Genomic DNA, 24,552 nt, shown 5'->3' on the forward strand with positions numbered 1-24,552 from the left:
AAAAGGGCGCCGTTATCTTTGTGACAGGATGACTGCTGCTTGCTCTGCTCGAGCCAATGTGACTTCACATTCTGGAAATTATTTCATGCGATACCTTTACTCTAGCTTGTTCAACAGAACTAAGTCAGCATAGTTTACTTATTTTGCCTGACAAGTGCACGCTTATTTTACAGCGCTGTGTTAGAAGAAAGCGTTAAGTGTGCCACTAAATACAATGACAGAGATTTTTCAAGACTAATTCACTCTTGTAGTTATTTTTGTCATCTTTTTAACGATACCCGAAGTCTTTACCAAGTCAAGAGTGTGACAATCATGCAAAATGGTGATTTCAGGTTCTGCTGCAGGTTTCCTACATTTCAAGCACCAGAGAATGTTCAGAGAGATGCTTCTGCTTTGGCCCTCCATAAAAGTGAGGTGGAATCCCAGACTATAACCTGATTTTTAGTGCAGATTATATTTTACTGTGCCTAGGGAAAGGAGACTGAGGCTAAATGAAATACTTCCCATGCGCAGATCAGATTTCAAACAAGGGTTGAATCTGGGTTGTGTATCCTCTTAAGTTTTGATTCAAGATCATCTCTAAATACAAGGAGTATAGTGAAACTATTCAACAAATTTCATTTCTTTATTAATTTCCTAATTAATGAAGAAATTAATTAGAAATTTGTGCAGAAGTATTTCCTTATTCTTCACTGTAAAGATAACAGTAAAATACCTTGAACTCCAGATTTGTGGCATTACATCCTCTGACAGACACTATACAATACCTAATGCATTGTAGTTTTGCAATAGATAAAACTGGAAACTTGTGTTTTACTTGTGGATAAGTTTATTTAAACATTTGTAAATTATACTAAGTAAACAGTATATTATTCATTTCTGTGTGCATGTGGTTGTTGTCAAGATATATATATATAGCGTTGTCAAGTGTACAGTGCAGTAACTAAGAATTTTAAGCAGCATGATGCTGAAAACTTTTCTAGAAACAATGTCTGCCCCTTCTTTGATTGCACTGTGAGGTTTCTTTGGTATACATAATTATAAGTAGTGCTTGTTTTTCATTAAGTTAAAATGCAAAGTTTCAAAGTGTGCCCAACAGAAAGGAATTCTCAAAAGGAAGTATCCATTAAAAAATCGAGATAGCAATAGCAGGCACCCTCCTGAGTGATTTTTATGAAAAATCTAGTTTAAAAGCAAGGAAGTCAGAACTTTACCATGTGTAGATACTACTGAAGTAAAAAAATGTACATGAAACATGAGGGGGCTTATCCTTTTTTTTAAAAACACCTGTCATGACCCCTTGAACCTTGGCTAGCCTTGGTTAAATTCTTACTTATATATTTTGCAGTTCAAAATACTAGCAGATAAAAAGGATGGAGAGCCTTGCTGAATTTGGTCCGCAGCCAGAGGTGAAACCTCATTACTGTTTAAAAAGATGAGGTAAAAAACTCTTCTTTAAATTGGTTTCACAATCTTCATTGACAAATAGTTCTGTTGAGGAAGGAGAGAAGAAACAATAGAGGTAAAAAGATGTACACAAAATACTTCAGTGTAGTTTTTTAAAAGACATTTAAGATATTAAAACGGATCAGAATGTATTCAGGGTATGCTAATTTCAGTTAAAATACAGTAAAAATGAGTAAGATATTTCAGATTAAAGTAGACTGAAATCCAGACTCTAGACTATTAACTATTTTTAATTGTGTCGGTTATTAACACTTCTAAAGCACTCATTTGCTCCATCTTTATTTAATAGGTTAATTTTAACATAGGCGTAACATTTAATTGTTTCTCAATAAAAATAAGTTGAAATTTTTTATAGCTGTAAGGTAATAATCCCTATCTCCCTGCTAAAACTGAGTTGATAGAATCTCTTGTCTGAGTAAGGACTGTATCCTGTTGATGACTCCTAACAGCTAGCTTCATATCACAGCTGAAGAACAGTAACATTTAAAAATTCTTACCGGCAATGAATAGAGGAGTACTGCTACAAACAAGAGTAAGATCAGCAAGATGATAAGGCCTATAAAGAGCCATTTAAACCTGCGCCACACAATAAATTTGATTGTCTTGCAGGGATTTGTAAACCAAAGGAAGGAAGTATCTGGTCGGCTGCAGTTTGAAAGAAACAAATATTACTCATACTATAAAACCAAGGAATACCTCAGCATGAAAGTATAACACATTAAAACACTCTGGTTTGGAGGTTGAAGAAAACACAGATAGTTTTGTAACGTGAGATAGCAGTTTCAGTAAACGTGTGCCATTAATACTGAAACCATCTTGCATTTTATCCTAATGCTTGCAGAAGAAAACAAGACTGGCTTTTATAAATGAAGTTTTGCAAAGGATAATTGATGTCCAATAAATCCTTTACTGCATGCAGGTTTTGTCAAGAACATCAATAGTAACTAGATATTATATATTTCTCAAGCTAGTGAAGGGAAAATATCTTACTTTGGTAGATCTAGTTTGGGGTTCATGTTGGGTTCATCTCTTCCTTTACCAGCTGGCCTTTCCTCAGCTTCTTTTTCATTGACAACTTCCAGTGTCATTTCAACTTTACCCTTCAGAAAACACGTGGCGTGAGACAAGCATCTTATTGAAACAGCACTAATAGTACTTGTTTGGTACTTATACAGCAGAGTTTGGGATCAGCTCATTGTGTGCATCTGTGTTTTCCATTTCCTTCTCAAAATATACTTATTTCTGCACTATGACAGTGTCACAACACAGTATCAGAGAATGACAAACAGAAAAAAAAAAATCACAGTACATAAAATGGTTCTGCTAATTCTTTTGTAGTTCTGTTTTAAGCTATACGTTGGTTTTTTTCCCAATTTAGCAAAACAAAAGCAATTCTTCTCTTCTTTCAAGAGCAACACAAGGACTGCAGCTGTTCCAAATGACTAAGCATCTCGTTTTTCAAATTGCTGTGGCTGATAAATGTTTCTGAATATTTTTTTCTCATTTATTAAGTTCCAGTAAGAAAGTTTAAAGGCCAAAACATTAGAAAGAAGAAGCAGACACACTTGAAAGGCTTAATACTCTAGCAAGTGATAAATATGCATTTATATTCTTCATAGAACAGGTTAAAATGCTTTAGGTCTTCTGATTGCCCTCATAATCACGAAGCTAGTCTGGGTTCTCAGTATATAAATTATATTTGCTGTGTACAAAAATGCTTTGGATTTAAACTTTTTTCTTTAGTCTTTAATGTATTTAGGATGTCTCGTGGTTCTCCTAAGCAATAACATGATAAATTCATTCACACAATAACTCTATTGGCTACTCTGGTGAAATAACATGACTCAGTCTGGCACTGGAGTCCTTCAAGTTAAACAGAGTTAAAAACAAAATAAATAAATTCAAGTAGTAAACTCATACTTTAAAACAAAAAATTGTTGATGGAGCAAAATTCCTGAACTTGTGCATGGAATGTTCTATTTACTCCTCCTCTGTCTATCCACTGAAAGCTAACAGCTAAGCGAGGGACTCTTTACAGTCTTTCTTTATAATCTGAAAAACAAGGTGAGCATGTTTTAAGTACTTTTAAAAGAAATAATAATCATACCGCTAAAATACGGGAGCCATCCTTTTCAACATAACATGGCCACCATCCTTTCATGGATTTCTGTTCAAAGAGAGAGGCGGTCCTGGGAGCCTTCTGAGAACTGCCTGCCTTGTATTCTGGAATCATGTCTATATCGCACTTCTCTGGAACTTTTGCTGGAATGATCGTTTTATGTAAATCAAGTTCCACAAAGCCTAGGAGATGGATAAAAAACCAAACACTGCATAACACAACCAACCATACAGCACAGTGGTTCAACATCAACCTTTCCTATCTCTAAACATGTTATACAGGAAAAACAATCAACATACACCTTACATTCTTGTTTGTCTAAGGATGTTGTGAGGCAGGGAAGTGGGACACATCAGGCTGTGTTTAAGCCCATCTTGCTGGTGTTGATAAATTAGACTGACCAAGCCTCCTCACCCTTTTTTAATGCAAGATCACTTGAGTTTTAACAGAGGTTTTTTTTTCCCCCCACACCTAAACAGAAGATAACCAAATACAGCAATGAAATACTAATGTAATTTCTGATAACTACATGTATGATCTATCTAACTTTGATGATGGTTATAAATCAATTATTTGTTTTCACATTTTGAAGCCTATATGGTTTGCATGTAAGCTAAAGACTTTGGAGCTGTCTTAATATAGGGCAGTGAATCTTCTGCAGAGCAATATCTCTAAGTAGGGATTAATAAAGGTGTGAAGTAGAATTAATAATGGTGTGAAGTAGACTGCTTAACCTAAATTACAGCCTTGTGTCAACACTCTTACTTAGAATTGCTCTTGTTTTAAGTAATTTTACTTCAAGAAAGAAGCAAAGTAAGTTTTCATACACATTATCATTTCACGCACTTTGTGATAGGACTTACCTGAATGAAAAGTATCTTGGTTTGCCTGCATGTAGGCCTTTACTGAGTGAATATTCACTCATTCATTCATGAGCACAAGTAACCCTGTACTGTGTGGGAAAGCATGAGTGTATTTGCCAGCTCAGTGCCTCACTTTGTAAACACAATCCTTATGCAGTAATTTAAAATCGTTTGTTTTTCTCTCTTACTTTATAATAACAATAATTCTTAGAAATCTTACCCAGATAGTCATCCAAGGAGAACTTGTCATTATCCCATATTTGAATGATCAGTTTGGGTGGGATTCTGAATTCTGTCTTGTCAAGACTCCAAAAATGTTCCTAAAATTTTAAAAAACAGAACCCAAGCACCTTTTTAAAATTACTTATGAAAAATCAAAGCTGTGGTCTGTTAGTTCTTGTGAATTCTGCAGTTGGTGGAAGTACTAAGGATCTAATCTTGCCCTTGCTAAGAGGAGAGTGCTGTTGTGGCCACTGTGTTCTTCCTGGCTCAAGGGCAAATCCAAATCTGTTCACAATAGCAGTTTGAGAAAAGTATGCAGCCAAACTGCCTCTTTCAATATGTAGGTACAAAATTATCAGACTAATTACAATCTGTATTCGAAGTATTGAAATCTTTAGAAATACTTACCTTTTTGGAAACTACACAGAGTTGCTCTGCTGGGAGATAGTCAAAAGGAAAAACAAATCTCCAGTTAAAGTTCCCTTCACCATCCAATGATCGGTAGTGAACATCGGTTTTCTGCTTATTTTCTTCATTACCAGGCATCCATCTGAAAATACAGAGAGATGTGTCTGGTGTTTGCAGTGGGACTACACTGGTGCTTGTTTGTACTGTAACCATGTCATTAAGTGGTTGCAAACAATCTGTTAAGAGTTGCTCACAGAGGGCTGGAGAATCTTTCACACGCTTTCTCAGTTTGGTTCCAATTTGGCACTGTAAATGGGAACATCTGAACTGAATTTCTGATCTGCTAAGACCAGTACTCTGTCGGTGGTGAGGTGTTGGTGGCATCTTTTTATTTCTTTTTTAGCAGAAATTAGATCAATAGCCTAGTAGTATAGTTCTCTGATTTCTATTGAATTTTTTACATTAAGACTAGGAAACATAAAAAGTAAGAGTCCGAGTTATGCAGCACCAAAGCTAACTCACAATCTTTTCAGTTGCTTCCCATCTCAAGAGATGAACTTCTGGGATCTTCCACTGCACGTTAAACTGGTCATGCTTTATCTCATAATACTTCCGTACTTCTCTGAGGTTAGCGCTATTTTAGAGGCTGTAGTGTGCATTGTCTTGGCTGAACCCAATCATCTTTGGAACCCATGGTCTAGGCATTCCCAGGACATTCTGAATGTTATTCATTTCTAAGTGTTACATGACAGGGTGCACCTACCCCTTCACATAAATGTCACTCATTTCTTCTCCTGTGATGCTTTTTTCATCCAGAAGGACATCTTTGGTGTTCCAGACAATCACCCGCAAGACATACCTAAGAGAGAAGATGTTTGGGGAAAGAGAATTGAATTGCTTTTGTCAGGGCTGCCAGATGGTGTGCGGTATATAAGGATACTCACTTCTTGGCTTTTCGGGGAGTGATGTTGAAGGGAGGGCCTGGAGGTCCTAAGCTTTTAGGGAAAACATCAACCCACATCTGGAGCTTTCCCTGTAGCAGTGGAGAAGATGGATGAGGGATTGTTGCATACGGGTTTGTCATGGTAATTCCATGGAAGTGCTTATTGACATGCTTAGTACTAATTTTGGCCACAGAGCAGAGCTCACTCATGTTACCAATGTCAGTACTTCTACAAACTTCAGATAGGAGCAACCCCAATCCCTCATCTTATATAAGCTTCTTCAAATGAACAATGCCAAGAACTCAGAAGATGGTACGGACGTTAATTCCTAGTGAATTCAGTGCAAGTTAGGTGCCTAAATCGTTCTCATTCTGTAGGTCCAAGTTTCTGGTCTCTCAGAGGTGGTATTAAGTACAGTGGCATACATGTGGCTGATAGTTTGCAGCTGGTGGCCTACCCAGTGCAGATGATCAGTCAGCTTAACTAGACTCTGAAGTCAGGCAACCACTACAGATTTTATACTCCATTTCAAATGCAAGCCCCTTTATTTTTGCAAATACCTTTTCTGGTTGCTGCAGAAACTTTCTTAAAAAAACACAACCACTGGTGAGTTAGTAAATGCTAGAAAACAAATGTTAGCCTTTGTTCCTTTCTAACAGAGAGGTCCAGTATCAGACTTCATGTTTAATCTAGCACCTCTGGACCTTGTAGAGCAATGACAAGTTTGGTCTCATTTGTTGAATGTAGCTAGGAAGCTCTTGAGCCAGGCTGTCTCCTTTATTGTTGGTGAGGTATTAAACACATATTCCAGTTTATTTCAGTAAGAAAGTAATAAATAAATCTCTCCCATTTTCCACTCTGTCAGTGTTTAAGGTGTCATTTAGGGGTCTTAATGGCAAAACGTCATTGCATTTTGTTATGTTTCCAGACTAATCTGCCTTAGTTTCTCAGCCAAGTAATTTCTAGCTCTCTTCCCCCTGAGTGATAACACTCTATTGACAACATGATATAAATGCAGGAATGCTCCATTTCTGCATTCAAGAACACAGAAATAAACCAGTTCATAGTACCTGGGAGATGTTGGGCTGAAAGGTGCTGTATAAGGTCCTCGTCTCCACATGTTCGGGTACCAAACCCTGTGTTCTGAGGATATGAAGGGCTAGCCGCTCTTCACCTGGACCAAGATGCTGATGCAAAATTTTGTTAGCTTCTGAAATAAAATAAATGGAAAACGAACAGGGGCTCATGAACCAGAATTTGCATTTGAGCTTTTTAAAAAAAATTAAAATCAGATATTTAAAATTGAGCAGAAAACTGTGCTCAACATTTAAAAAAAAAAATCGAAGATTTTCTGATTTTCCATAAATAACTGAAAAGTTTTATATTTGTATCAATATGAATGTAAGACAGAAATATAGAATAAGTGAACAAGCTCACCAGCTTCCTCCAAAGTATAGTCTCGTCCCCCGTAGTTAATCTTTCTGCCATTCTCAGAGAGGACAGGAGGAGCATAGCCTTTAAACCTGGCTACATTTTGCAATAACTGGGTTGGTTTTAGTTGATCACGCCAGGTATTCACACCTGAACTTTTAGGAAAGCAACAGAAACACATCCTAAAATTATTCACCATTCAGGGCATTTACACATCATGTAAAATATATTTATTAAACTAATTCAGAAAGGGCAGCACTGTAACTGCCTAGATTGAGGCCACTTGACTTTGATACAGTGACATAATTTTGTACCACCTCAATTACCTTCCAAGACAGAGTGCTTTTTTCTTTACATATCAAAATAATTTATGCTAACAGATGCTTTCATATTTATTTCCATGAGTAGGTCAGAAAATTCTGTTAAGTGTGTGTTCTCTGGACAGAAATAACACACATTACCATATAAAGAGAATATTAAAATGTTTGACATCATGGTTTTCAGTCAAGGCTCTTCTGAAGACTTTGCAGCTTAACTTGAAATTCAGATGATAGAGTGAGCACAAAAAACACCCGTGTGAAGCCATAGCATTGTTTTTTAACCATATAATTAAGATGAAGGAAGTCCAGATTTTTTACAGAGACTGGGTACTAGATCTTAGAAATAAAAATTTTCATTAGACAAAATGACTTACATGCAATACTGCTGTGGGATGCCACAGTGAGATCCATAACGAGAAAGGAATCTGTTCTCAAGATCAATTATGGTTTCACCCACTTTTTCATCACGGGTCAATGTGTCATAGTCATAGACTGAAATTTTCAGATCCTTTTCTTGAGGCAAGAAGCAGCTGAGTTCATACATTCTAAACATAAAAATGGCCAGTTAAAGCCATTCCTCTTTTGAGCAATACTTTTTATCTTTAAACTTAAAAAACCCCACTTTTTAGTTTATTTTTGAGCAATAGCCTTTACAAGATATTAAAGGGATGCTTCCAATGCTGATAAATCTAGAAGCAGTTACCACTCATGCTCCAATTTCTATTTGCACTTATTAATAATTCTGTTTGTACTCCTATGGATATTACACCCTTCCTTTCTGCACAATGTATTACTTAGATGTTTTCTGTGCAGCAGCTTGAATTGGGACTGAGAAAGAAACTAGTGTGGCTCTGCCAGCCACTCTATAAAAAGGATGGTTGTTCAATCCACAGTTTCTGTATGATTAGAAATTTTTAATTTTTTTTTACCACAATACAAACACAGTTGGAGTCTTAAAAAATATAGTCCAAATGTTTAGCTTCTATGACTAGAAGGGATTACTCTGTCATCTAGCTGTCCTACAAAAAAACGACTGTAGAGTTTTCTCAACTTAAGTCTTGGAATTTACTTTCCAGATATGCAGCCTCATGGTTTCTACTGCTGCTGAATCCATTACCCTTGAGGTAAAGTATTCCATGGTTAATTATTCTCTGCATCTTTTTTTTGTTTGTTATTTCTAATCTAACTTTTTAACCTTGGTTTCCAGAATCATTCCGGAAAAACTTGGAATTTTGAAGGTACTTTGTACCTGTAATCAAGTCTCTTTTCTGTCTATTTCTTTGCATAATCTGAACAACTGAAATCCTGTAGCACGTCATTGCAAAGCATGCTTTCCAAACTCTTTATAGTCCTTCTAGTCCTCCTCTCCTAACTTCCTAATTTATCAAAATCCTCCTCTAACTCTGGACACCAAACCAGACCCAGAGTTCCATTAGTAATTATAAAGGTGATGTAACCTCTCCATTCCTAATTAGTATTTTTATATTCATATATTTCAAAGATATCATTAGCCTTTGAAGGAAAGACTAGTGTACTGGGAATACATGTTAAGCTGATTACTCATCATGACATCCAAGTAGTTTTCAGAGTTAAAACTTTTTCCATACTCTATAAGCATATTTTATTACTCTTGTATGCATAACACAGGGTGGTTTTAAGATATACACATTGTTTGACTTTGTGCAATTTACCCATGTGATACAGAAAATCCATAGGCTAGCCAAACACCTGTGTTGTCCAGTTATTTCAAAGGGAAATGCCTTATGCAACTTTACTCACAATTAACTGTCGGTATATAACTATGAATAGAGCATTGGATATTTCAAATGATGGTTTATCTTAAAAAATAGGAAAACATTCTAAAATACAATAAATGAAAATACAAAAAAGTTTGTTACCTGCCAAAAATTGGGTTGAGAGTATTAGGCACATAATTATCTCTGTCTTCAATTACCTTTTTACTTAGGGATATTTTTATATAAGGATCACACTATTTAAAATGAGAAAAAATATTGTTAAGAAATAGTTATCAAGACTAACTTTATTTAAAATATACCACAGCAGAGTTGGCTCACAGACATTCCAAAAGCAAAAAGTCTCACCAGCCCATTATTATCCTGGGGTTGAAGCTGCAATGCTCGAACAATATAAATTCGCACAATACACTCCTGAGGCCCACTGTCTGGTAGCTCTCGGAACTGGCGAGGAGGAGCTGGAATAGTGGGATCGTCAGGTAATGCATAGATTTTAAAGGATCCCTAAAAAAATAATATAAAGACTCAGTCAAGATAAATCTAGAAACGTCACTCTGTTAGGTTTGTTTTTTCTTTTTTATCCTACACATACACTGTTTTATATAGGAACAGCAAAATTATAGCCTGATCCACAGTCACTTAGAAGTCTTTTGTTTTGCTTTAGTGGGTTTTGGATAAGACTTACTACAAAGGCAAGGTTATATCCTTAGCGGATTTAAATCAATACATCTCTTTTGATTTCAACAGAATTACTCAGTTTGCTCTATCTGAGAATACGTAACACATACTTCACATTTGTTTCCCTCTCCAAAAGCATCATTTAATGTTTGGGGTTTTGGAGTTTTTTGTTTGGTGGTTTGGGGTTTTTTTTGTTTTTACATACAATGTTATTTTAATCTTCAAAAGTCACAGACAGTCACAGAAATAGTACAAAATACCTTTTCCAAATTAATTCTAAAGATGTACTTTGCTCAGAACATCTGCAGGTGAAACTTTATCCCTGTTCAAAAGGTTATCTGGGAAGGTTCTGTTCCACAGGTACCAGGGAAGATCACATTAGCAGGAATGATATTTCTTTTAAATTAACATGTATCACGTTTACTGTTAGCAATGTGTAGCCGTACCTTCCTTGAAAAAGAAGGGCCTGTACCTAAGTAGTTACAAGCATCTGTTGCCCCTATTAACGCATGCATCCATATTTAAGCTGAAATGCGTGCATGTAGACTTACTTAAATGATAACCACTTACATACAAAAGACTGCATCTAGCATTTGGTTGTTGCCCATTATTTGAAATTTACCTTGAATTCCCCAACCACCGATGGATCATCACTGTCCTCAGATTTGCCTCTGTATAGTTTAAATGTATCACAGAAGTCTGTTAAGCTATTAAATTCAGGTACTTTTTCCAATTCACAGTCGTACACCTTAAGAAAAGAAAAGAAAAATGAAAATGAAAAAAGTGCAGTTTAGAAATTATCATACATATCAGCTCCACCATTGTGGCATTGCAAAGTGTACTGTACGTTTGATGAAATACCTTAAGGAAACAAAGCATTTGGAACTATTTTTATTTTTACATCGATGTGGAAGCAAATGCAATGTTTGGAGAACACGCTATCAAGCTTCATTTAGGCCTTGTTAAAAACAGAGTAAATAATCTTTCACAAGCTTATCTTTACCTTCTTCGTTAGGTGTATTAGATGAGAAATGAAAACGGTCTGGCTTCAACTTTTAACCAACAGACAGTAAAAGTACTGATCCTCTGTGTTCATACTTTCTCAATGTGTATGTTTATTTGGGATCTGCTTGACACCCAAAGAAGTCAAGAGTAAAATTCCATTTGACTGAAGGTTAGATTAAACTTCTACGACATCTCTTAATAAGTGTAATTAAGTAGAAAAGAAGGAAAGATATCTTCTTAAAACCTTCATTTCACCACATGAATTAGTAATGGACCTTTACAGTCATGTACTGTTAAATTTTTTAATTTGTACAGTTAAATTTTTAATAATAAAAAATTAATAATAAAAAAATTAATAATAAATATAATAAAATAATAAAAATAAAGGGCACAGCTCTGACCAGGTTTTGGGCCTATAAACATTGAGATATGTTAATTTATTTTATCCTGAGCAATACCTTTAAAGTGTCATATCCTTTTTTAATATACTGTCCACATTTTTCATGTTCTCCTACTGAAGCATAAAATTTGCTCCACCAATCAACAATTTCTTCCTCCTTAAAGAAAAGCAAATAAAAAAGTCTTTTATTGAGAGATAAAGTCTCTTTTATATCATGCTGTACAGCAGAAACAACGAAAAACTAAGCACACTAAAAGACAGCATACTCTAAAATTTATTATCAGTTAAGTAATATTAAAGGTTGATCTGAAAGAGAAATAGAATGTAAATATTAAGGCTAAAAAGATGGAATTTCTCTTACCCACGTTTAGGTATCTAGTCTATAATTCAGCTGCACTGACAGTCAGCAGCCAGCCATTAATTACTGGTATCTAGATACCCATCTCAAAGGACTGATTTCTGGAGGTGTGTATATTTCTCTCCTCAATCCTCTGGCAGTGCAGCACGGCCGAGGCACCTAAGTTCTAGATTACTTAAGTCAGAGGAAGCGAATGTACATTTTAGCCAGTGCCGTCATTGATTCAGCTGCCAAGGAAAAACACCATCATACCTGGTATTCGTTACAGGAATCGCATGACTGTACACACTACAGTGAACAGGTTGAAAACTTTTTCCTGAGGGATAGATGTGCTAGTTTGCTTTCAGCATTCCCATTTATTTCAAAACAGTTGCCATATAATAACACTGGGACAGACCTGTAACTGCTTTAGCCATACCTCATTCCATTAAAACCAGTGGAGATTGTCTGTATCGTGACAGAATCTTGCAGTTGGAGATCTACCTTCATGTTTACCAAATGCAGTACAAAGGAAGGAGCAGTGAGTCTTGCCCTCTTAAAAATAATACTTGATGAGCCTCATGAATCCCTAGATGCTAGCAATCTATACATTCCACTAAGACAATACTTCTGTGGGTTTTTTTATATTTTTATTTATCTAAGTCTGATAACAATTTTGTTCAACAGAGTGCTATTTTCTGTATTTATCCATTGGGATTACATAATATCTATGGGCTTTTTAAGATCTAGGGGTTATCTCAGTCTTGCATATTTTCCTAAATTTACCATTTTATAAGTTGATCGTAGGTTTTGTGTGTCAAACATTTTCAGATATTACTGTTCTCATCCACATGCTTAAAATGCTAGTTCAGAAGGCTGTATTGATATACTGATTTTCAGTTGGAGATCTCATTTACAAGAAAGCAATGTGTAGATTTTTAAAAGTGGTATACATTACCTTTTCCGTAAGCTGCTCATGAGGATCAGTTAATAAAAAAAGAGCAAAATAAAAACAATGGTAAGGATATGATTTGTAGAATTTTATACAGTTAAATAGGCTTTAAAAGTTTAGATTTTTATATATATATATATGTAAAGTAAGTTACTAACATCAATAATTTATAAATATTTTTGACAAATATTCAGACACCATGTGTTTAACTTTTTTTTTTTTTTTCCCCTGCTGTCAGTATATCCTAGATATTAAATTGGAGCATATATATAAAAATTTTAAAAAGCAAGTTTTCAGGACTGTAAGACATTATCACCCTGTGCTTTGTTCTTCACATAACAAAGCAAAACTGAGAGAAACTTGGTTTTCTTATTGTATCATTCCAGTGTTACACTCTGGATTCTATTTATTGATACCCACAGTAGTGTCATTCCCTGCTTTCACCTGTGGTTGCAGAGAGCACTGTATCTGATTTATTTCAGACGAAAAATGTTTTTAAGAGCACTTACAAAACTGAATCTATTCCACAGATTGTTTTCCAAACAAATTTCACATACATAAAATTCAAGTGATTTTTTTTTTCCCCTTTTTGAATATTTACTTCTTTATAAAACAATTTGCTAATGCTCAACAGCCTATTCCCTTTTCCTTCTACTATCATTTTTCAATTGTTTACAGGCTGTGGATTTTCAGGAGTCTGAAAAAAAACGTGAAGAATTATAAAGTATAGTAACAACCAGTATATGTGTCTATAGATTCATCTGTATAAGTGTAATAACAATCTGCACAATCCAAAATGCTTCACCTGTTAAATCACAGATACCATAATTATGATCCGATAGTCCATTAAGAGTGAGCAGCATGCATCCCATTTGGAAGCCATGATTAGCAAGTGTGATTTGTACTATTGTTTATAGATCATACCTTGTGTTTTAATTTAAAGGCATAGTCCATAAATCTTTGTGCAAAGCAGAAGAAACATGCAAAACATTTTATGAATACAAGCCAAATGCATCAATAGGTCAGGACATCACTCTGGTATATCATACTCATTTACTCCCATTTCTATTCTGTAAGTAATTATCTTGCTAGGATGTTCAGGTCTGCTGTATCTGAGTAGTCTTGCCTAACTTCGAATCAGAAATACAGCATAATTTTTTCAGATTTGCATAGGACTTTCAGATTTTCTAAAAGCAATTGGAGTGATTTATTCTCAGAAACCGTATCATTAATGATCTGCAAAACTTACAGGCAGAATTCATGAGGTAATTTTGAATACCTTGCCATATTTAAATTTGACTTTGTTTAAACACTGGTTTGTAATGTTGACAACATGAAGAGTAGCTTGCATAATTATGCAATGATAATTTAAACTCCCAATTTAAAGCCGTTTCACAAAATACATTGTGTAGAACTCTGAATCTTTCATCAAAGCATAATATTGGAGGAGTTTAAACTAGGGTTTGTGGGTTTGGGTTTTTTTTCCCCTTGATATACCTTCAAATGTCTCTTCAAATAATGCACTTGGAAGTTTTGTGAAGAAGTTGTTAAGAAAAAAAAATCAAAACCTTAAGACGTTCTTTAAAAATTCCCAAAGCACATAATGAGTCTTCAATATTTGGATATTATTGTTAGTAAAACTGGTAAGTAGGATGTTCTCACAGAATGCCAAAACACAGAATAAAATGCCACATGATAAATTTGAGATTTTGGAGTGAAATATTCACACGGTAAAGATCATGTAACAGTTACTGTCCTTTTTTTAATCTACCCAGTGACTTCACTGTAAATTGTTATACATGAGGTTTTCAAGACACTAACACCGAACTATTAGCTTTTTGAACATCTTGAAATTATAGGAAAAAAGTTAAGAGATATGGTGGATCCCTAGAAAAGTTAGAGTTAGAATTTTATTTACTGTAGATTTATTTTATTCTCCAGAAAGTAGACTTTTAAACAAAGTTTAAATATTAATAGTATAGTTAAATAATTCCTGTTGAATTTGGTACTTTTAGTACATAGATTCCAAATAAGCTGATGCACAAAAAAAGTTTTTAATATTTCATACCTATTGTACACACATAGTAAGACTTTCAGAAGAAGGATACTTTAATATTTGTAACTAATCATACTAGACTTATGAGCATCATCTTCTCCAAAATCTCTCTATGGAATAATTGCCAAGAGAAGTACAGCCTCATGACCACATCACATTAACATTCTTCCCCCATCTGACCCCGTTCTGTTCATCCCCATGCATTAGCTCTGTACATACATACATGCACTGTTGTTGGAGAAGCCATTTTGCTGAGTGCTGTTGACATACTGCTTAAACACTGGAAATTGGAATGTAATTGATGAAATTTTGGCATTTTGTGTCCTCAGGGTGTTGTCTGCATACCAGTTACACTTTCCACAGTTGTACTTATTTCAATTTGAATTGTTTTGAATATTCTTTCCTCTCTCATATGGATGCTACCACTGTATCTAGTGTTACGACATATTTGGCTCGGGTGATGTCAAACTCTCAAAGAAACTGTGTTTCACCTTATGTAGCATTTAAAATTTTCCTTCTTATAGTTGAAATCAACTACACAAATTCAATCAATTTTGCCAGTGAGTTCAAAGTGTTAAGTTTTCTTTATTTTTTTAATCTCTTTTCTTAAAATTTTTAAAAGAAATAAAAATTCTCTGTACCAGCTATAAACCATTTATATTAGAACAAAAGGCCTAATTCAGATAAAAGTTAAACACTGTTCTAAATTAAATGTTAAGGACAATTTACATATATGATGAAAGTAAGTACAAGAACATGGTCTATGAAATACTTAAATTAGAGTATGAATATCATGACATTAAGATACAGAAGAAGAAATGAAGGAAGAACAATGCAATCAATAACATACTCAAATAGCAGTAAGAGTTCAAAAGTTTAAATTCAGTAGTATTTACTTTGGGACCTCTGTAACAAAACAAAAAATTCTGCATTTTTGAAAAATCAAGTTGTGGATTAAGTGCCTCCAAAATTGCTATATTAAAGGGCATAACCTTTATGCTTCCTTTAAAATAACAGGCCATCAGAAATTTATGATAACATCTTCTAGATAAGGGGAACATTTTGCAGTCCTAAAATAATTGAAAATTTTTCCTTGAAAATGTACTGTCTGGAATTTGTCTTCACTCCTGTTTCAACTCAAGAGTAAAATTCTGCATGCTGAATTATTTTTTACCTGGAAAGTAAAATTGTATTGTGGTGGTCCTGAAAGAGTCAGAGCAGTAGAGAGATGCACAAGGCACAACAGAAAAGAAAAGAAAAGAAAAGAAGTGTTAGTGCAGAAAAAATTGTTTCAGTGGTATCAGTTTTGGATGACTTCATGGTAAGAGAGGCAAAGCCATGACTGTGATTAAATGGCTGAAGGTCTGCATTACCATGGCTTTCATTCTGTACCCACCAAAGCATACACCTACTTCTAGCTCCTTTATTTAGAACTGCTCAGTCTGTGCAAGATCAGGCTGCTCTAACCATCACCAGTGGACAACCGGGTGATGTTCTATCATATGCTTTCAGTAGCTATTGAACAAGTGAATTCATTCTTAAGCTACTGGGTGAACTTTACCATGCACAAAAAGTTATAGTTTAATGTTTACTATATGAAAACAGAGGTTAAAATTATTGACATATTTCCTTTGCTTTTCTGTCACAAAGTAACTTTGTTCCATCTGGAACAAATCTGGAATTTCCAGAAGGTTGCATATGTTTCTGACAATTTTGCTGTCTAGATAGTCTCTCAGAAATCACAGATCTGAAGAAGAAAGCCAAGCATCAAATTTCAAAGATTACCTGAGCTGCTAGCAGTGGCTGTGTGTCTTCCATTTCTATCACCGTATCCTGGCGAGGTGCAGCAGAGAGTAGACTAACTGTAAGCCAAAGATTTTATTAAGGCAATATAGTGTAGGAAAAATATCTTACTAAACATTTTCATCAGATTTGAAACCCAAACAGTGACAGAAGATGTAAAATAATTCATTGGCTGTATGTTTGATCCTATAAAGAAAGCAATTAGTTGTCATTTGCTAAAAATACACAATATATTTTTGTGCAGTATATGCAAACATTTCTCAAATATATAGAATTTAAAAAAAAGAGTAAAACTTGGAAAAAATAGAGAGGAAAATGTCAGCATTGTATTCAGAGCATTCTTGCTGAAATACTGGATCATTACTTTGGTACTTAGTGCAGGGGTAATCTGCAGGTAGGTGAATTCCAAGTTGATACTAAAGAGGAACTTAAAGGAACCAGTACACTAAGTCTGAGAGTGGACTTGCCTTTGCAGTCTGTCCTCTTATGCTCCACAGAATATTGCACTAATTAATACTATGAGTTACATTTTTTTTTTTCTTTCATATCACATTATCTCCAAATAAGTACACAACACGAGATGGGTACTCATCAGTACAGTATACAGAGTAAACACTGAAAATAGGTTATTCTAGCATCTCATAAGAAAGTAGAACTTTTCATTTTCCAGCTGTACCTTTCAGTTGTGGTGCAATGTCTTCTTTAGTAGTGTAGGGGTCACAGCGAAAGCTTTCCAGTAAATCAATAGTACACTGTCCCACGACGGGCTTCCGTCCAAACGGTCTGTGGTCTATTACTTTAATAACAAGAGATGGACTGTATAACTCCTCTTTTGGCAAAAGCTATAAAGGAAAGGTTAGAGTTTGTTCATAATGCAAACAGAAGGAAAACAAAGAATAAAGATTTCCCCCCCTAAACTAGAGCTCTTACTTCGTTTACTTAATATTGAACTACTATGTTCTATGACTGTACAGTGAATGAAAATTTCTAACCTTATATTATGATTCGATAAAAGTCAGTAAGAATAATTTTAATTGGCTCAAATCTTGAATTTTCTTGACTCTTCCACCCTAGCAGTAGAAAAGTAGCCACACATCTACAGGTAAATTGATGCCTTTTCAAATACATATATATATACACACTGCACTGGATTGTGCACATAAAATTGTATAATTTATCAATGACTGTACAGACGTGATCTTTATTAGAATTTTCAGGCTCAGTAAATTGCTTATGTTAAGTCAAAAAAGGATGTGCAAGTTTTTCTGTTCATTCTTGCATAACAAATCCTTGACCTTTGAAAGTATGGGATAACTGATTTTGCTATAGATAGTTGGTATATAGTTTTTTGCAACATACAACTTTCATGAAGAGAACAGAAGATGGAAAATTTGGTGTCTTTTTGAGATTTTTGATCACCACAGATTCCACCATTTCACCCCCACATTCCACAATGAGACTCGGAGACATAACAGGTGCCAGTTGGTAGTTTTTCATGTTCCGCAACCCCCAAGCCAGAATCTGTAAGATAAAATCCAATATAAGCAAAAGCGGGAGAGACATCAATATGCTTAATATGATACTCAGAAAGCAGGAAAGAAGAAATGAAGTCTTTTTGATAATAAAATGTGACTGGCAAAATATTTCAAGGTGGTTGTTCTAGAAAAAAATCCCCCATATTTTTCAGTATGAAATATTTTTTTTTCTTGAAGCAAATACACAAACTTACTATCTAGAGGATGAGACGACTGTACTTCAGTTAGTTTAAGAATAAACCATACCTCAACAGCAGTGAGTTGAACTACTGGTCTGATTCCTTGAGGTACCATGTAAAGCTTTGGTGCTCTTTGTGATGGAAGAATTGGAAGGTTGGCGCCACCCTATTAAGACACAAACATGAGTATTAGTTTCTCTTATCTTTCTTAAATGAAATACCTTGCAAGTATTAAGACAATTCTTCACACTATGACTCACTGTGAAAGGTATGTAATATATCGTATTATATTATATGCACACACACAAAAATGTATATGAAATATATACCTTGTCCCTCAAAATAAGTTCTGCAGCAAAAAGAATGTCTCCGCTAGCTTTCCCATTATTTGTTACAGGATACCAGAGCAGCTTTGGTGTGATGTCCTCTTCTGGGATTAACTTGACCATGGGGGAACAAACGCTTCTTCCAAGGAATTCATCTTTACCCTGCAACCCACAATAGCAATCATAGCCATTGATGTTATTCTCAATTAATAGAAATAAATAAAAAAGCAATCAGGGTAAAAAGCATTCACCTACCACTTGGTCACTGTCAAAAAGTTCAATAACAACATTAGGTGGGTTTTGGGCTACTGTCTGTGGGTCCCCATAGATCTCTATTTCATTAAATATGAGAGTTTGGTCCCATGTAGGATTCAGAGTTGAATGAATGGTCTCAGTTGTTTTGCTTTGATGGAGGAAAGAAACATGAGCATATGGATCTGAAATATCATACAAAGATTAAAAGCATAGAGTTACAGACAAATAAACCCCCATCAAGCCATAAGGCACACAAGCACAATTTTTATCAGATACAGTATGTTATTCTTCTTTGGTCATTACAAGTTCTATAAGCCATTCTATATAAAACAAAAGCCCACGCATACACATAATTTACATTTAATAGAGCAAATTCCATTTGATGAGTAAATAGCTTCCTTTATACAAGTCTTGATTAACAGAGTAATAAATGAAAATGATAAAACATCTTGCAAATCAGAAGGAGAACCTGAAAACTAAAATGGAACACTGGCTATACTAATCTCTTAAATATTGTCTGTAGAAGCTTTTTTTTGTTGTCTCCATTGATATACAACTGTACAGCCTCATAAATAATACAAAGAAATAATTCTAGTTCTGACTAGTTGTCAAACAACAAATTCTCCCAGGCTATATTGCTCAGATCAAGCTTTGGTTTCAGACATGCTTATTTATAACAATCTCTTCTTGTGAAAAAGCTGAATGATTGAAGTGGTCTAGGACCAGTGTTTGGTAGGTCTTTAAATCATCAAGAGCTCTGTAGAAGGTATCTGATGATGGTCATTCACATTTCCTGTACAAATTGCAATTACTAAAGACTAGAGGATATTTTAAAGGTTATCTTTAGGTCAGTTTCAACAGCTTCTGGCTAGGTACCTGATTAGAGTTTTAAAATATTTGGCTAACTCTTCAAACTAGTTTTAGAGGAAAATAAAATGTAGATGTGCTAGTTTATGTGTGACTGCATCTGAGGTAAGTTTCTTGAATTCACAAATGCAAATTAGAGGCGTTTATTATTGTTTCTTTGTATTGCTTTTAAGTGCTGCATATTGAAATAAGAACAAAAACACACAGGCAGCTGTACAAAACCCCTCTCATTTCAGAAAACACCACTAAAATATCTATAGCTCTGTATCTTCTGTAACAAATTAACAAATGCATTACAGTTACTCAATTATTAATTAAAACAGGGAGAAAAAGAAGGATGCAAATGGAGGTTGATGGGGAAAGAAAATTCTAAGCTGCCCATTTCATCTTTATTTTTGGTTGAACCTATTTAAAGGAAATGTAAAGTCATATTCTTACAGAATCTAATTTCAGTTTGCTCTCTGACTTCCCAGTGGAATTTTAATTCTAATTAGCAAAAATTAAATACTTGATAACCTGAGTATTGAATTAGCCTGACTACAAAGATGCCAAATGGATACAACAGGAATACTTAAGAGCTGGAAATGAAAGGGCAACAGGTACACTTGTATAAACAAACAAAAGCTATGCTTATTAGTAAGGCACAGTGTAGTTTTCTACAAGTTCATCTCAGTAATGAATTAATATAAAATACTGAACACTGAGAGGCAGTTGGTGACATAACAGCCATCCAGCTTTCTTCATCCTTGCTTTTGTGCAAGCTTCCTGCAGGAGAGCTTAGGAACATATGTAGGCTTTGGTTAGAAGGAGAAGCTAAGGCATAGGAAAGGGATTGGTCACGGGAAATTCAGACATTATTTGAATTCCCATTCCCTCATTGAGAATTCGTTGGCAGCAGCACGTGCTGCACATTCAGAGGACTTCTTTTTTGGCAGCTTCTGGGGCAGAACTAACCAAATCTGGATCATACGTAATGAAGCTGAGACTTCCTTTATGGTGTAGTTTCAGTAGCTGGGACCTACACACAGACTTTAAGGATTTAAGATATTCTATAGCTAAATCAAGTTACTAGTTCATTGCAGAAGTGGGTTTTCTGCACCATTAGCAGGATTTTTCCATACCTGAAAAACTGTCTTTGTCTAAAGCCATGAGATTTCTTGCCTGGTAGACGTAACAGCGAAGGTGGTAAGTATATACTCCTGTATCAAATAAATAAAAAGAGTTCAACTGCATTATATGGGCTTCTTTTCTGTAATGAAGATATTTTGAGTTTATAAAAACACCTTACACGTTTTAACTCAAGCACAAGCACTGTAGTAACATTTCTGCTTTTCTTTTCTAGTGAAAAGTGTACTAATACCAATGAGATAGCACCTGAGAACATTTGTTCCAACACAACTAAAAGCAGAAATGAAAAAAAACCACTAATGCTATTTGGGCTTTTTTCACCATATGATCATCTAAAAATCCTTCTATTCAAAAATTCCTGTTTGAAACTGTGTGATAATCTAGCTCCTCTGAAGACAATCAAGAACTGGGCATTCCTGTGCTTAATCTAAGTATTTACTACAGCACTTTCAGGGACCTGGGAGTTTCACATTTTTAGCTATTAGCTTTAGAAAATCATCCCAATTGCAATTCTGTCTCTTTGGCTGAAAGATTTAAAAAAAACCAAAACATTGCAGGCAAGGTAGAATAGCTTAAAAGGAAGATGTGAGAGTGGACCAAACCCAGGACAGCACGTGGCTAAGTTTCCACAGCTTTTCTTTAAAAGATGTCAGCTCTAACCCTTTCAGCTGTTGGAAATCTGAGCCACTCAGCCTCAATGAGCCGAAACCTCTGAACTCTGGCAGGAAAAGATGCCATTTTCCTCCTATTGTGGTCATTATTTAAAAGAAACTGCAATAATCTTCCTCAGCTTCTGAAAGACAAGATTTAAGATTTAGGCACCCATTCCCAGCAGGGAGATCAAGTTCTGTAGCGTCCAAATAAAGACAAGTGTTCCAGTCAGAGATCCACAAAAAGGATTTTGAGTCTTACAAGTGGATGGGATTGGCCTCTGTTTCTATTAACTAACACTGGTGGCTCCCATCCCGGTGTCCATGCTTTTGTGAATACCATTACAGTGATTCCAAGGCATTTAAAGCCAATCCAGGTTGGCAAAGTTACAGTTTTGTTTACTTTGCCAACTCAGCTACATGGTCTTACTGCTTCCTCTGGGTCAGGCATTTGTCTGACCCTGCATTAAGCTGGTTAAGTGAGCTAAAACAGCAAAAAAATTAACTGTACATACATCATCTCTGCTGGCTTAGCTCCCTGCATTGTTATGGAGGGACTCTAATGCTAAAAATGCATCATTTAAGACAGCCTAAAATTCAGGTGCTGCAATAGTTAGCTTCAGAATTCCTGTCCCATACAGGTTTTAAAAATGTCTGTGTGACAGTGGACTGAAATACCGAAATGACTAACTGTAATTTTTCTTTTAGTACCCTAAATAGGGCCCAATCAAGGATCAGATAGTAATTTTAACATAAGGTATATAAAGTTAGATGTAAAACACAAAGAATTACAATTCTGTTTGAGACCAGGGAGAAACAGACATGATTTTAAAGAGAGAAATTGTTAAAGAACCTACTGTCAAAGTAGCAGGAAACAAGTGGTGTATTGGCACCAAACACCTTTGTAGCTGACTCCTTGGTTTTGTCTGAACTCTTCCCTTCTCCATCATCAACACTAGTGTCTGCTCCCTGAAGTTATATATAGAAAAAAAGTTACTGTGTATTTACAAACATAGAAAGAACCTGATAAAAGTGGACTGTGTGTGAGAATAGATGGGTTTTAGTCTCTCCGCCAGGACAAGGAGAAATTTACTTTCCTGAGTAAATGTACTTTAAAAGATGTTTACTCATGTCCAAAGGTCATTTGTTGCCACTGAAGCTGTGCAGAAATCAGATCCAGTCATTTCATCTTACTTTCCAGAATGTCTTATTTCTGGAGATACCCTGGCTACCTATCAGCTCTTACTGAAGCAGAGGTTGCAGGTCTTCTGCATCGCGCTGTTGCAGAGAACTGCTCTAAGGCTTTAGCGTAGTGATAGCCCAGGAAGTACAGTCAGAAGAGAAACTGAAATGGGCATTTTTAAACTGTGTGGAACCAAATTAAGTGGAGAAAGAAAATGCTATCAATGAATCATGGGTTGACATTTGGTGAAAAAAAAGAGAAACAAATCAAGAAAAAAGCATAAACTTTTGTTAATGCTGTACAATCAGACTCAGAATCATTATTTTAGAAAAACAAAGTAGCCTTCTCACATTATTTGCTACAATTTGTATTTTGGTAAATAGAGCTTATCTATGAAGCTGTGTTAACCTGAAAACTTGAGAAATAATTACATTCCGATGATCTATTTGTGATGTATGACATTCTGGCTTCTCCAACGCTTTGCTATCCTTTCTTGTGTTCAGTTGTTTATACATGCAAATATTAATCAGGGACAGCTATTTCAGTGCCTGTTGTTTCTTGTGTTGATGTTAATACATCTAAATTATGTGCATGAAAGGCTTGAGCTACCTTTTCACTTTACTTACAGAAGGCTCATCTAGTGATTTGGCCTTTTGCTCTAAATCTCATGTAATAATAAAAATTATTTGAAAAATAAAGTAACATGCATGTTATGCAAGAGTGTCTACTCTGACTTTAACGGTCCCTTTCAGACTTTGAGCAATTTAAACAATATAAACTGTATTTGTTCCTCAATTATATATCAATCTAACAATTCAGGGACTAAAATAGCTGATATACTTAATTGTTTATTTACTGTAAATTAACAGATTGAACTTCTAAAAACCTTTTTGATACTCTGTCCCTTACCAAAGCACCTTCAAGTTTAAAGATAGCTGCTGCACCATGTGTCTCTGAGGGAGCCATTTTTCGTCTCCATCGTCTTCGACGGAAAGTATCAGAACTGCGTTGTTTCCAGTGAAACTTCCAGCCAATCAAGGAAGCATATTCCCATCCTTCTTGATCTTCATATGATGACATTCCCTAGAAGACATAAATCCTTGTTATGTAATGAAAAAAATTGGCACTTGCTCTGGCAGGCATAATAACCCCCTCATAAACCAAAGCTGGAAATATCAATTTACAAAAAGACAAAGAAAAGGAATATAATGAATGTATACAAGGTTGTTCCAGATTTTTTTGTTCGGTATTAAATTTTTTCTTTATCCAGGAAATAAGTAATGTCATGCGGATTTTTTTTAAAAAAAGAAACTCAAATTGCTACAATGTGCAAGTCCCTGACTGCATCTCTCTTGTGCTTACCCTTCCTGCTGTTACTGTTTGAGCTGGATCCCTCTTACGTTTCCGTACCAGTCTTCGTCGTCGATGTGTATGGTACATTTTCTCTGCAGCAACCCATGACTTTGGTTTAGTGTCTGGAGGAATAGTAATTCCATATTCCCATCCTAAAACAGAATTGATTAGTTGGTATATTTCCAGAAACACAAGTAAGATGCAAAGAAGAAAAGCATGGGAAATAGAGTTATTGTACCTACAGAGGATGAAGCTTTCGTCATACAAGACTATTTGATATTGCAGACCCTAAGTGCCCAATAGCTAGGGGCAACTGA

At 35.2% G+C, this 24,552-nt stretch overlaps 1 protein-coding gene across 2 annotated transcripts in view; it reads right to left on the bottom strand.

Annotated features, from left to right (window-relative positions):
• Positions 1–1,252: 1,252 nt before the first annotated feature.
• MYOF (myoferlin) overlaps positions 1,253–24,552 on the bottom strand; it is a gene marked incomplete at its 5' end in the record, with an annotated part of 71,604 nt that continues 48,304 nt past the window's right edge. For both annotated transcript variants that reach the window (XM_082308931.1, XM_082308930.1), the window contains 26 exons: positions 1,253–1,491; positions 1,965–2,112; positions 2,458–2,567; positions 3,575–3,768; positions 4,670–4,769; positions 5,080–5,221; positions 5,843–5,938; positions 6,024–6,112; positions 7,094–7,233; positions 7,461–7,609; positions 8,149–8,319; positions 9,673–9,764; positions 9,877–10,032; positions 10,829–10,954; positions 11,670–11,768; positions 12,907–12,918; positions 16,742–16,818; positions 17,436–17,601; positions 18,119–18,280; positions 18,541–18,639; positions 18,803–18,961; positions 19,055–19,236; positions 21,043–21,120; positions 22,557–22,668; positions 23,792–23,965; positions 24,245–24,387. In XM_082308931.1, coding sequence (XP_082165057.1) covers positions 1,456–1,491; positions 1,965–2,112; positions 2,458–2,567; positions 3,575–3,768; positions 4,670–4,769; positions 5,080–5,221; positions 5,843–5,938; positions 6,024–6,112; positions 7,094–7,233; positions 7,461–7,609; positions 8,149–8,319; positions 9,673–9,764; positions 9,877–10,032; positions 10,829–10,954; positions 11,670–11,768; positions 12,907–12,918; positions 16,742–16,818; positions 17,436–17,601; positions 18,119–18,280; positions 18,541–18,639; positions 18,803–18,961; positions 19,055–19,236; positions 21,043–21,120; positions 22,557–22,668; positions 23,792–23,965; positions 24,245–24,387 — 3,212 coding nt within the window. In that variant the 3' untranslated portion in view covers positions 1,253–1,455. The remainder of the gene's footprint in view (positions 1,492–1,964; positions 2,113–2,457; positions 2,568–3,574; positions 3,769–4,669; positions 4,770–5,079; positions 5,222–5,842; positions 5,939–6,023; positions 6,113–7,093; positions 7,234–7,460; positions 7,610–8,148; positions 8,320–9,672; positions 9,765–9,876; positions 10,033–10,828; positions 10,955–11,669; positions 11,769–12,906; positions 12,919–16,741; positions 16,819–17,435; positions 17,602–18,118; positions 18,281–18,540; positions 18,640–18,802; positions 18,962–19,054; positions 19,237–21,042; positions 21,121–22,556; positions 22,669–23,791; positions 23,966–24,244; positions 24,388–24,552) is intronic.

This window comes from Platalea leucorodia (assembly GCF_965183815.1).
Source record: "Platalea leucorodia genome assembly, chromosome: 4".
Lineage (NCBI taxonomy): Eukaryota > Metazoa > Chordata > Aves > Pelecaniformes > Threskiornithidae > Platalea > Platalea leucorodia.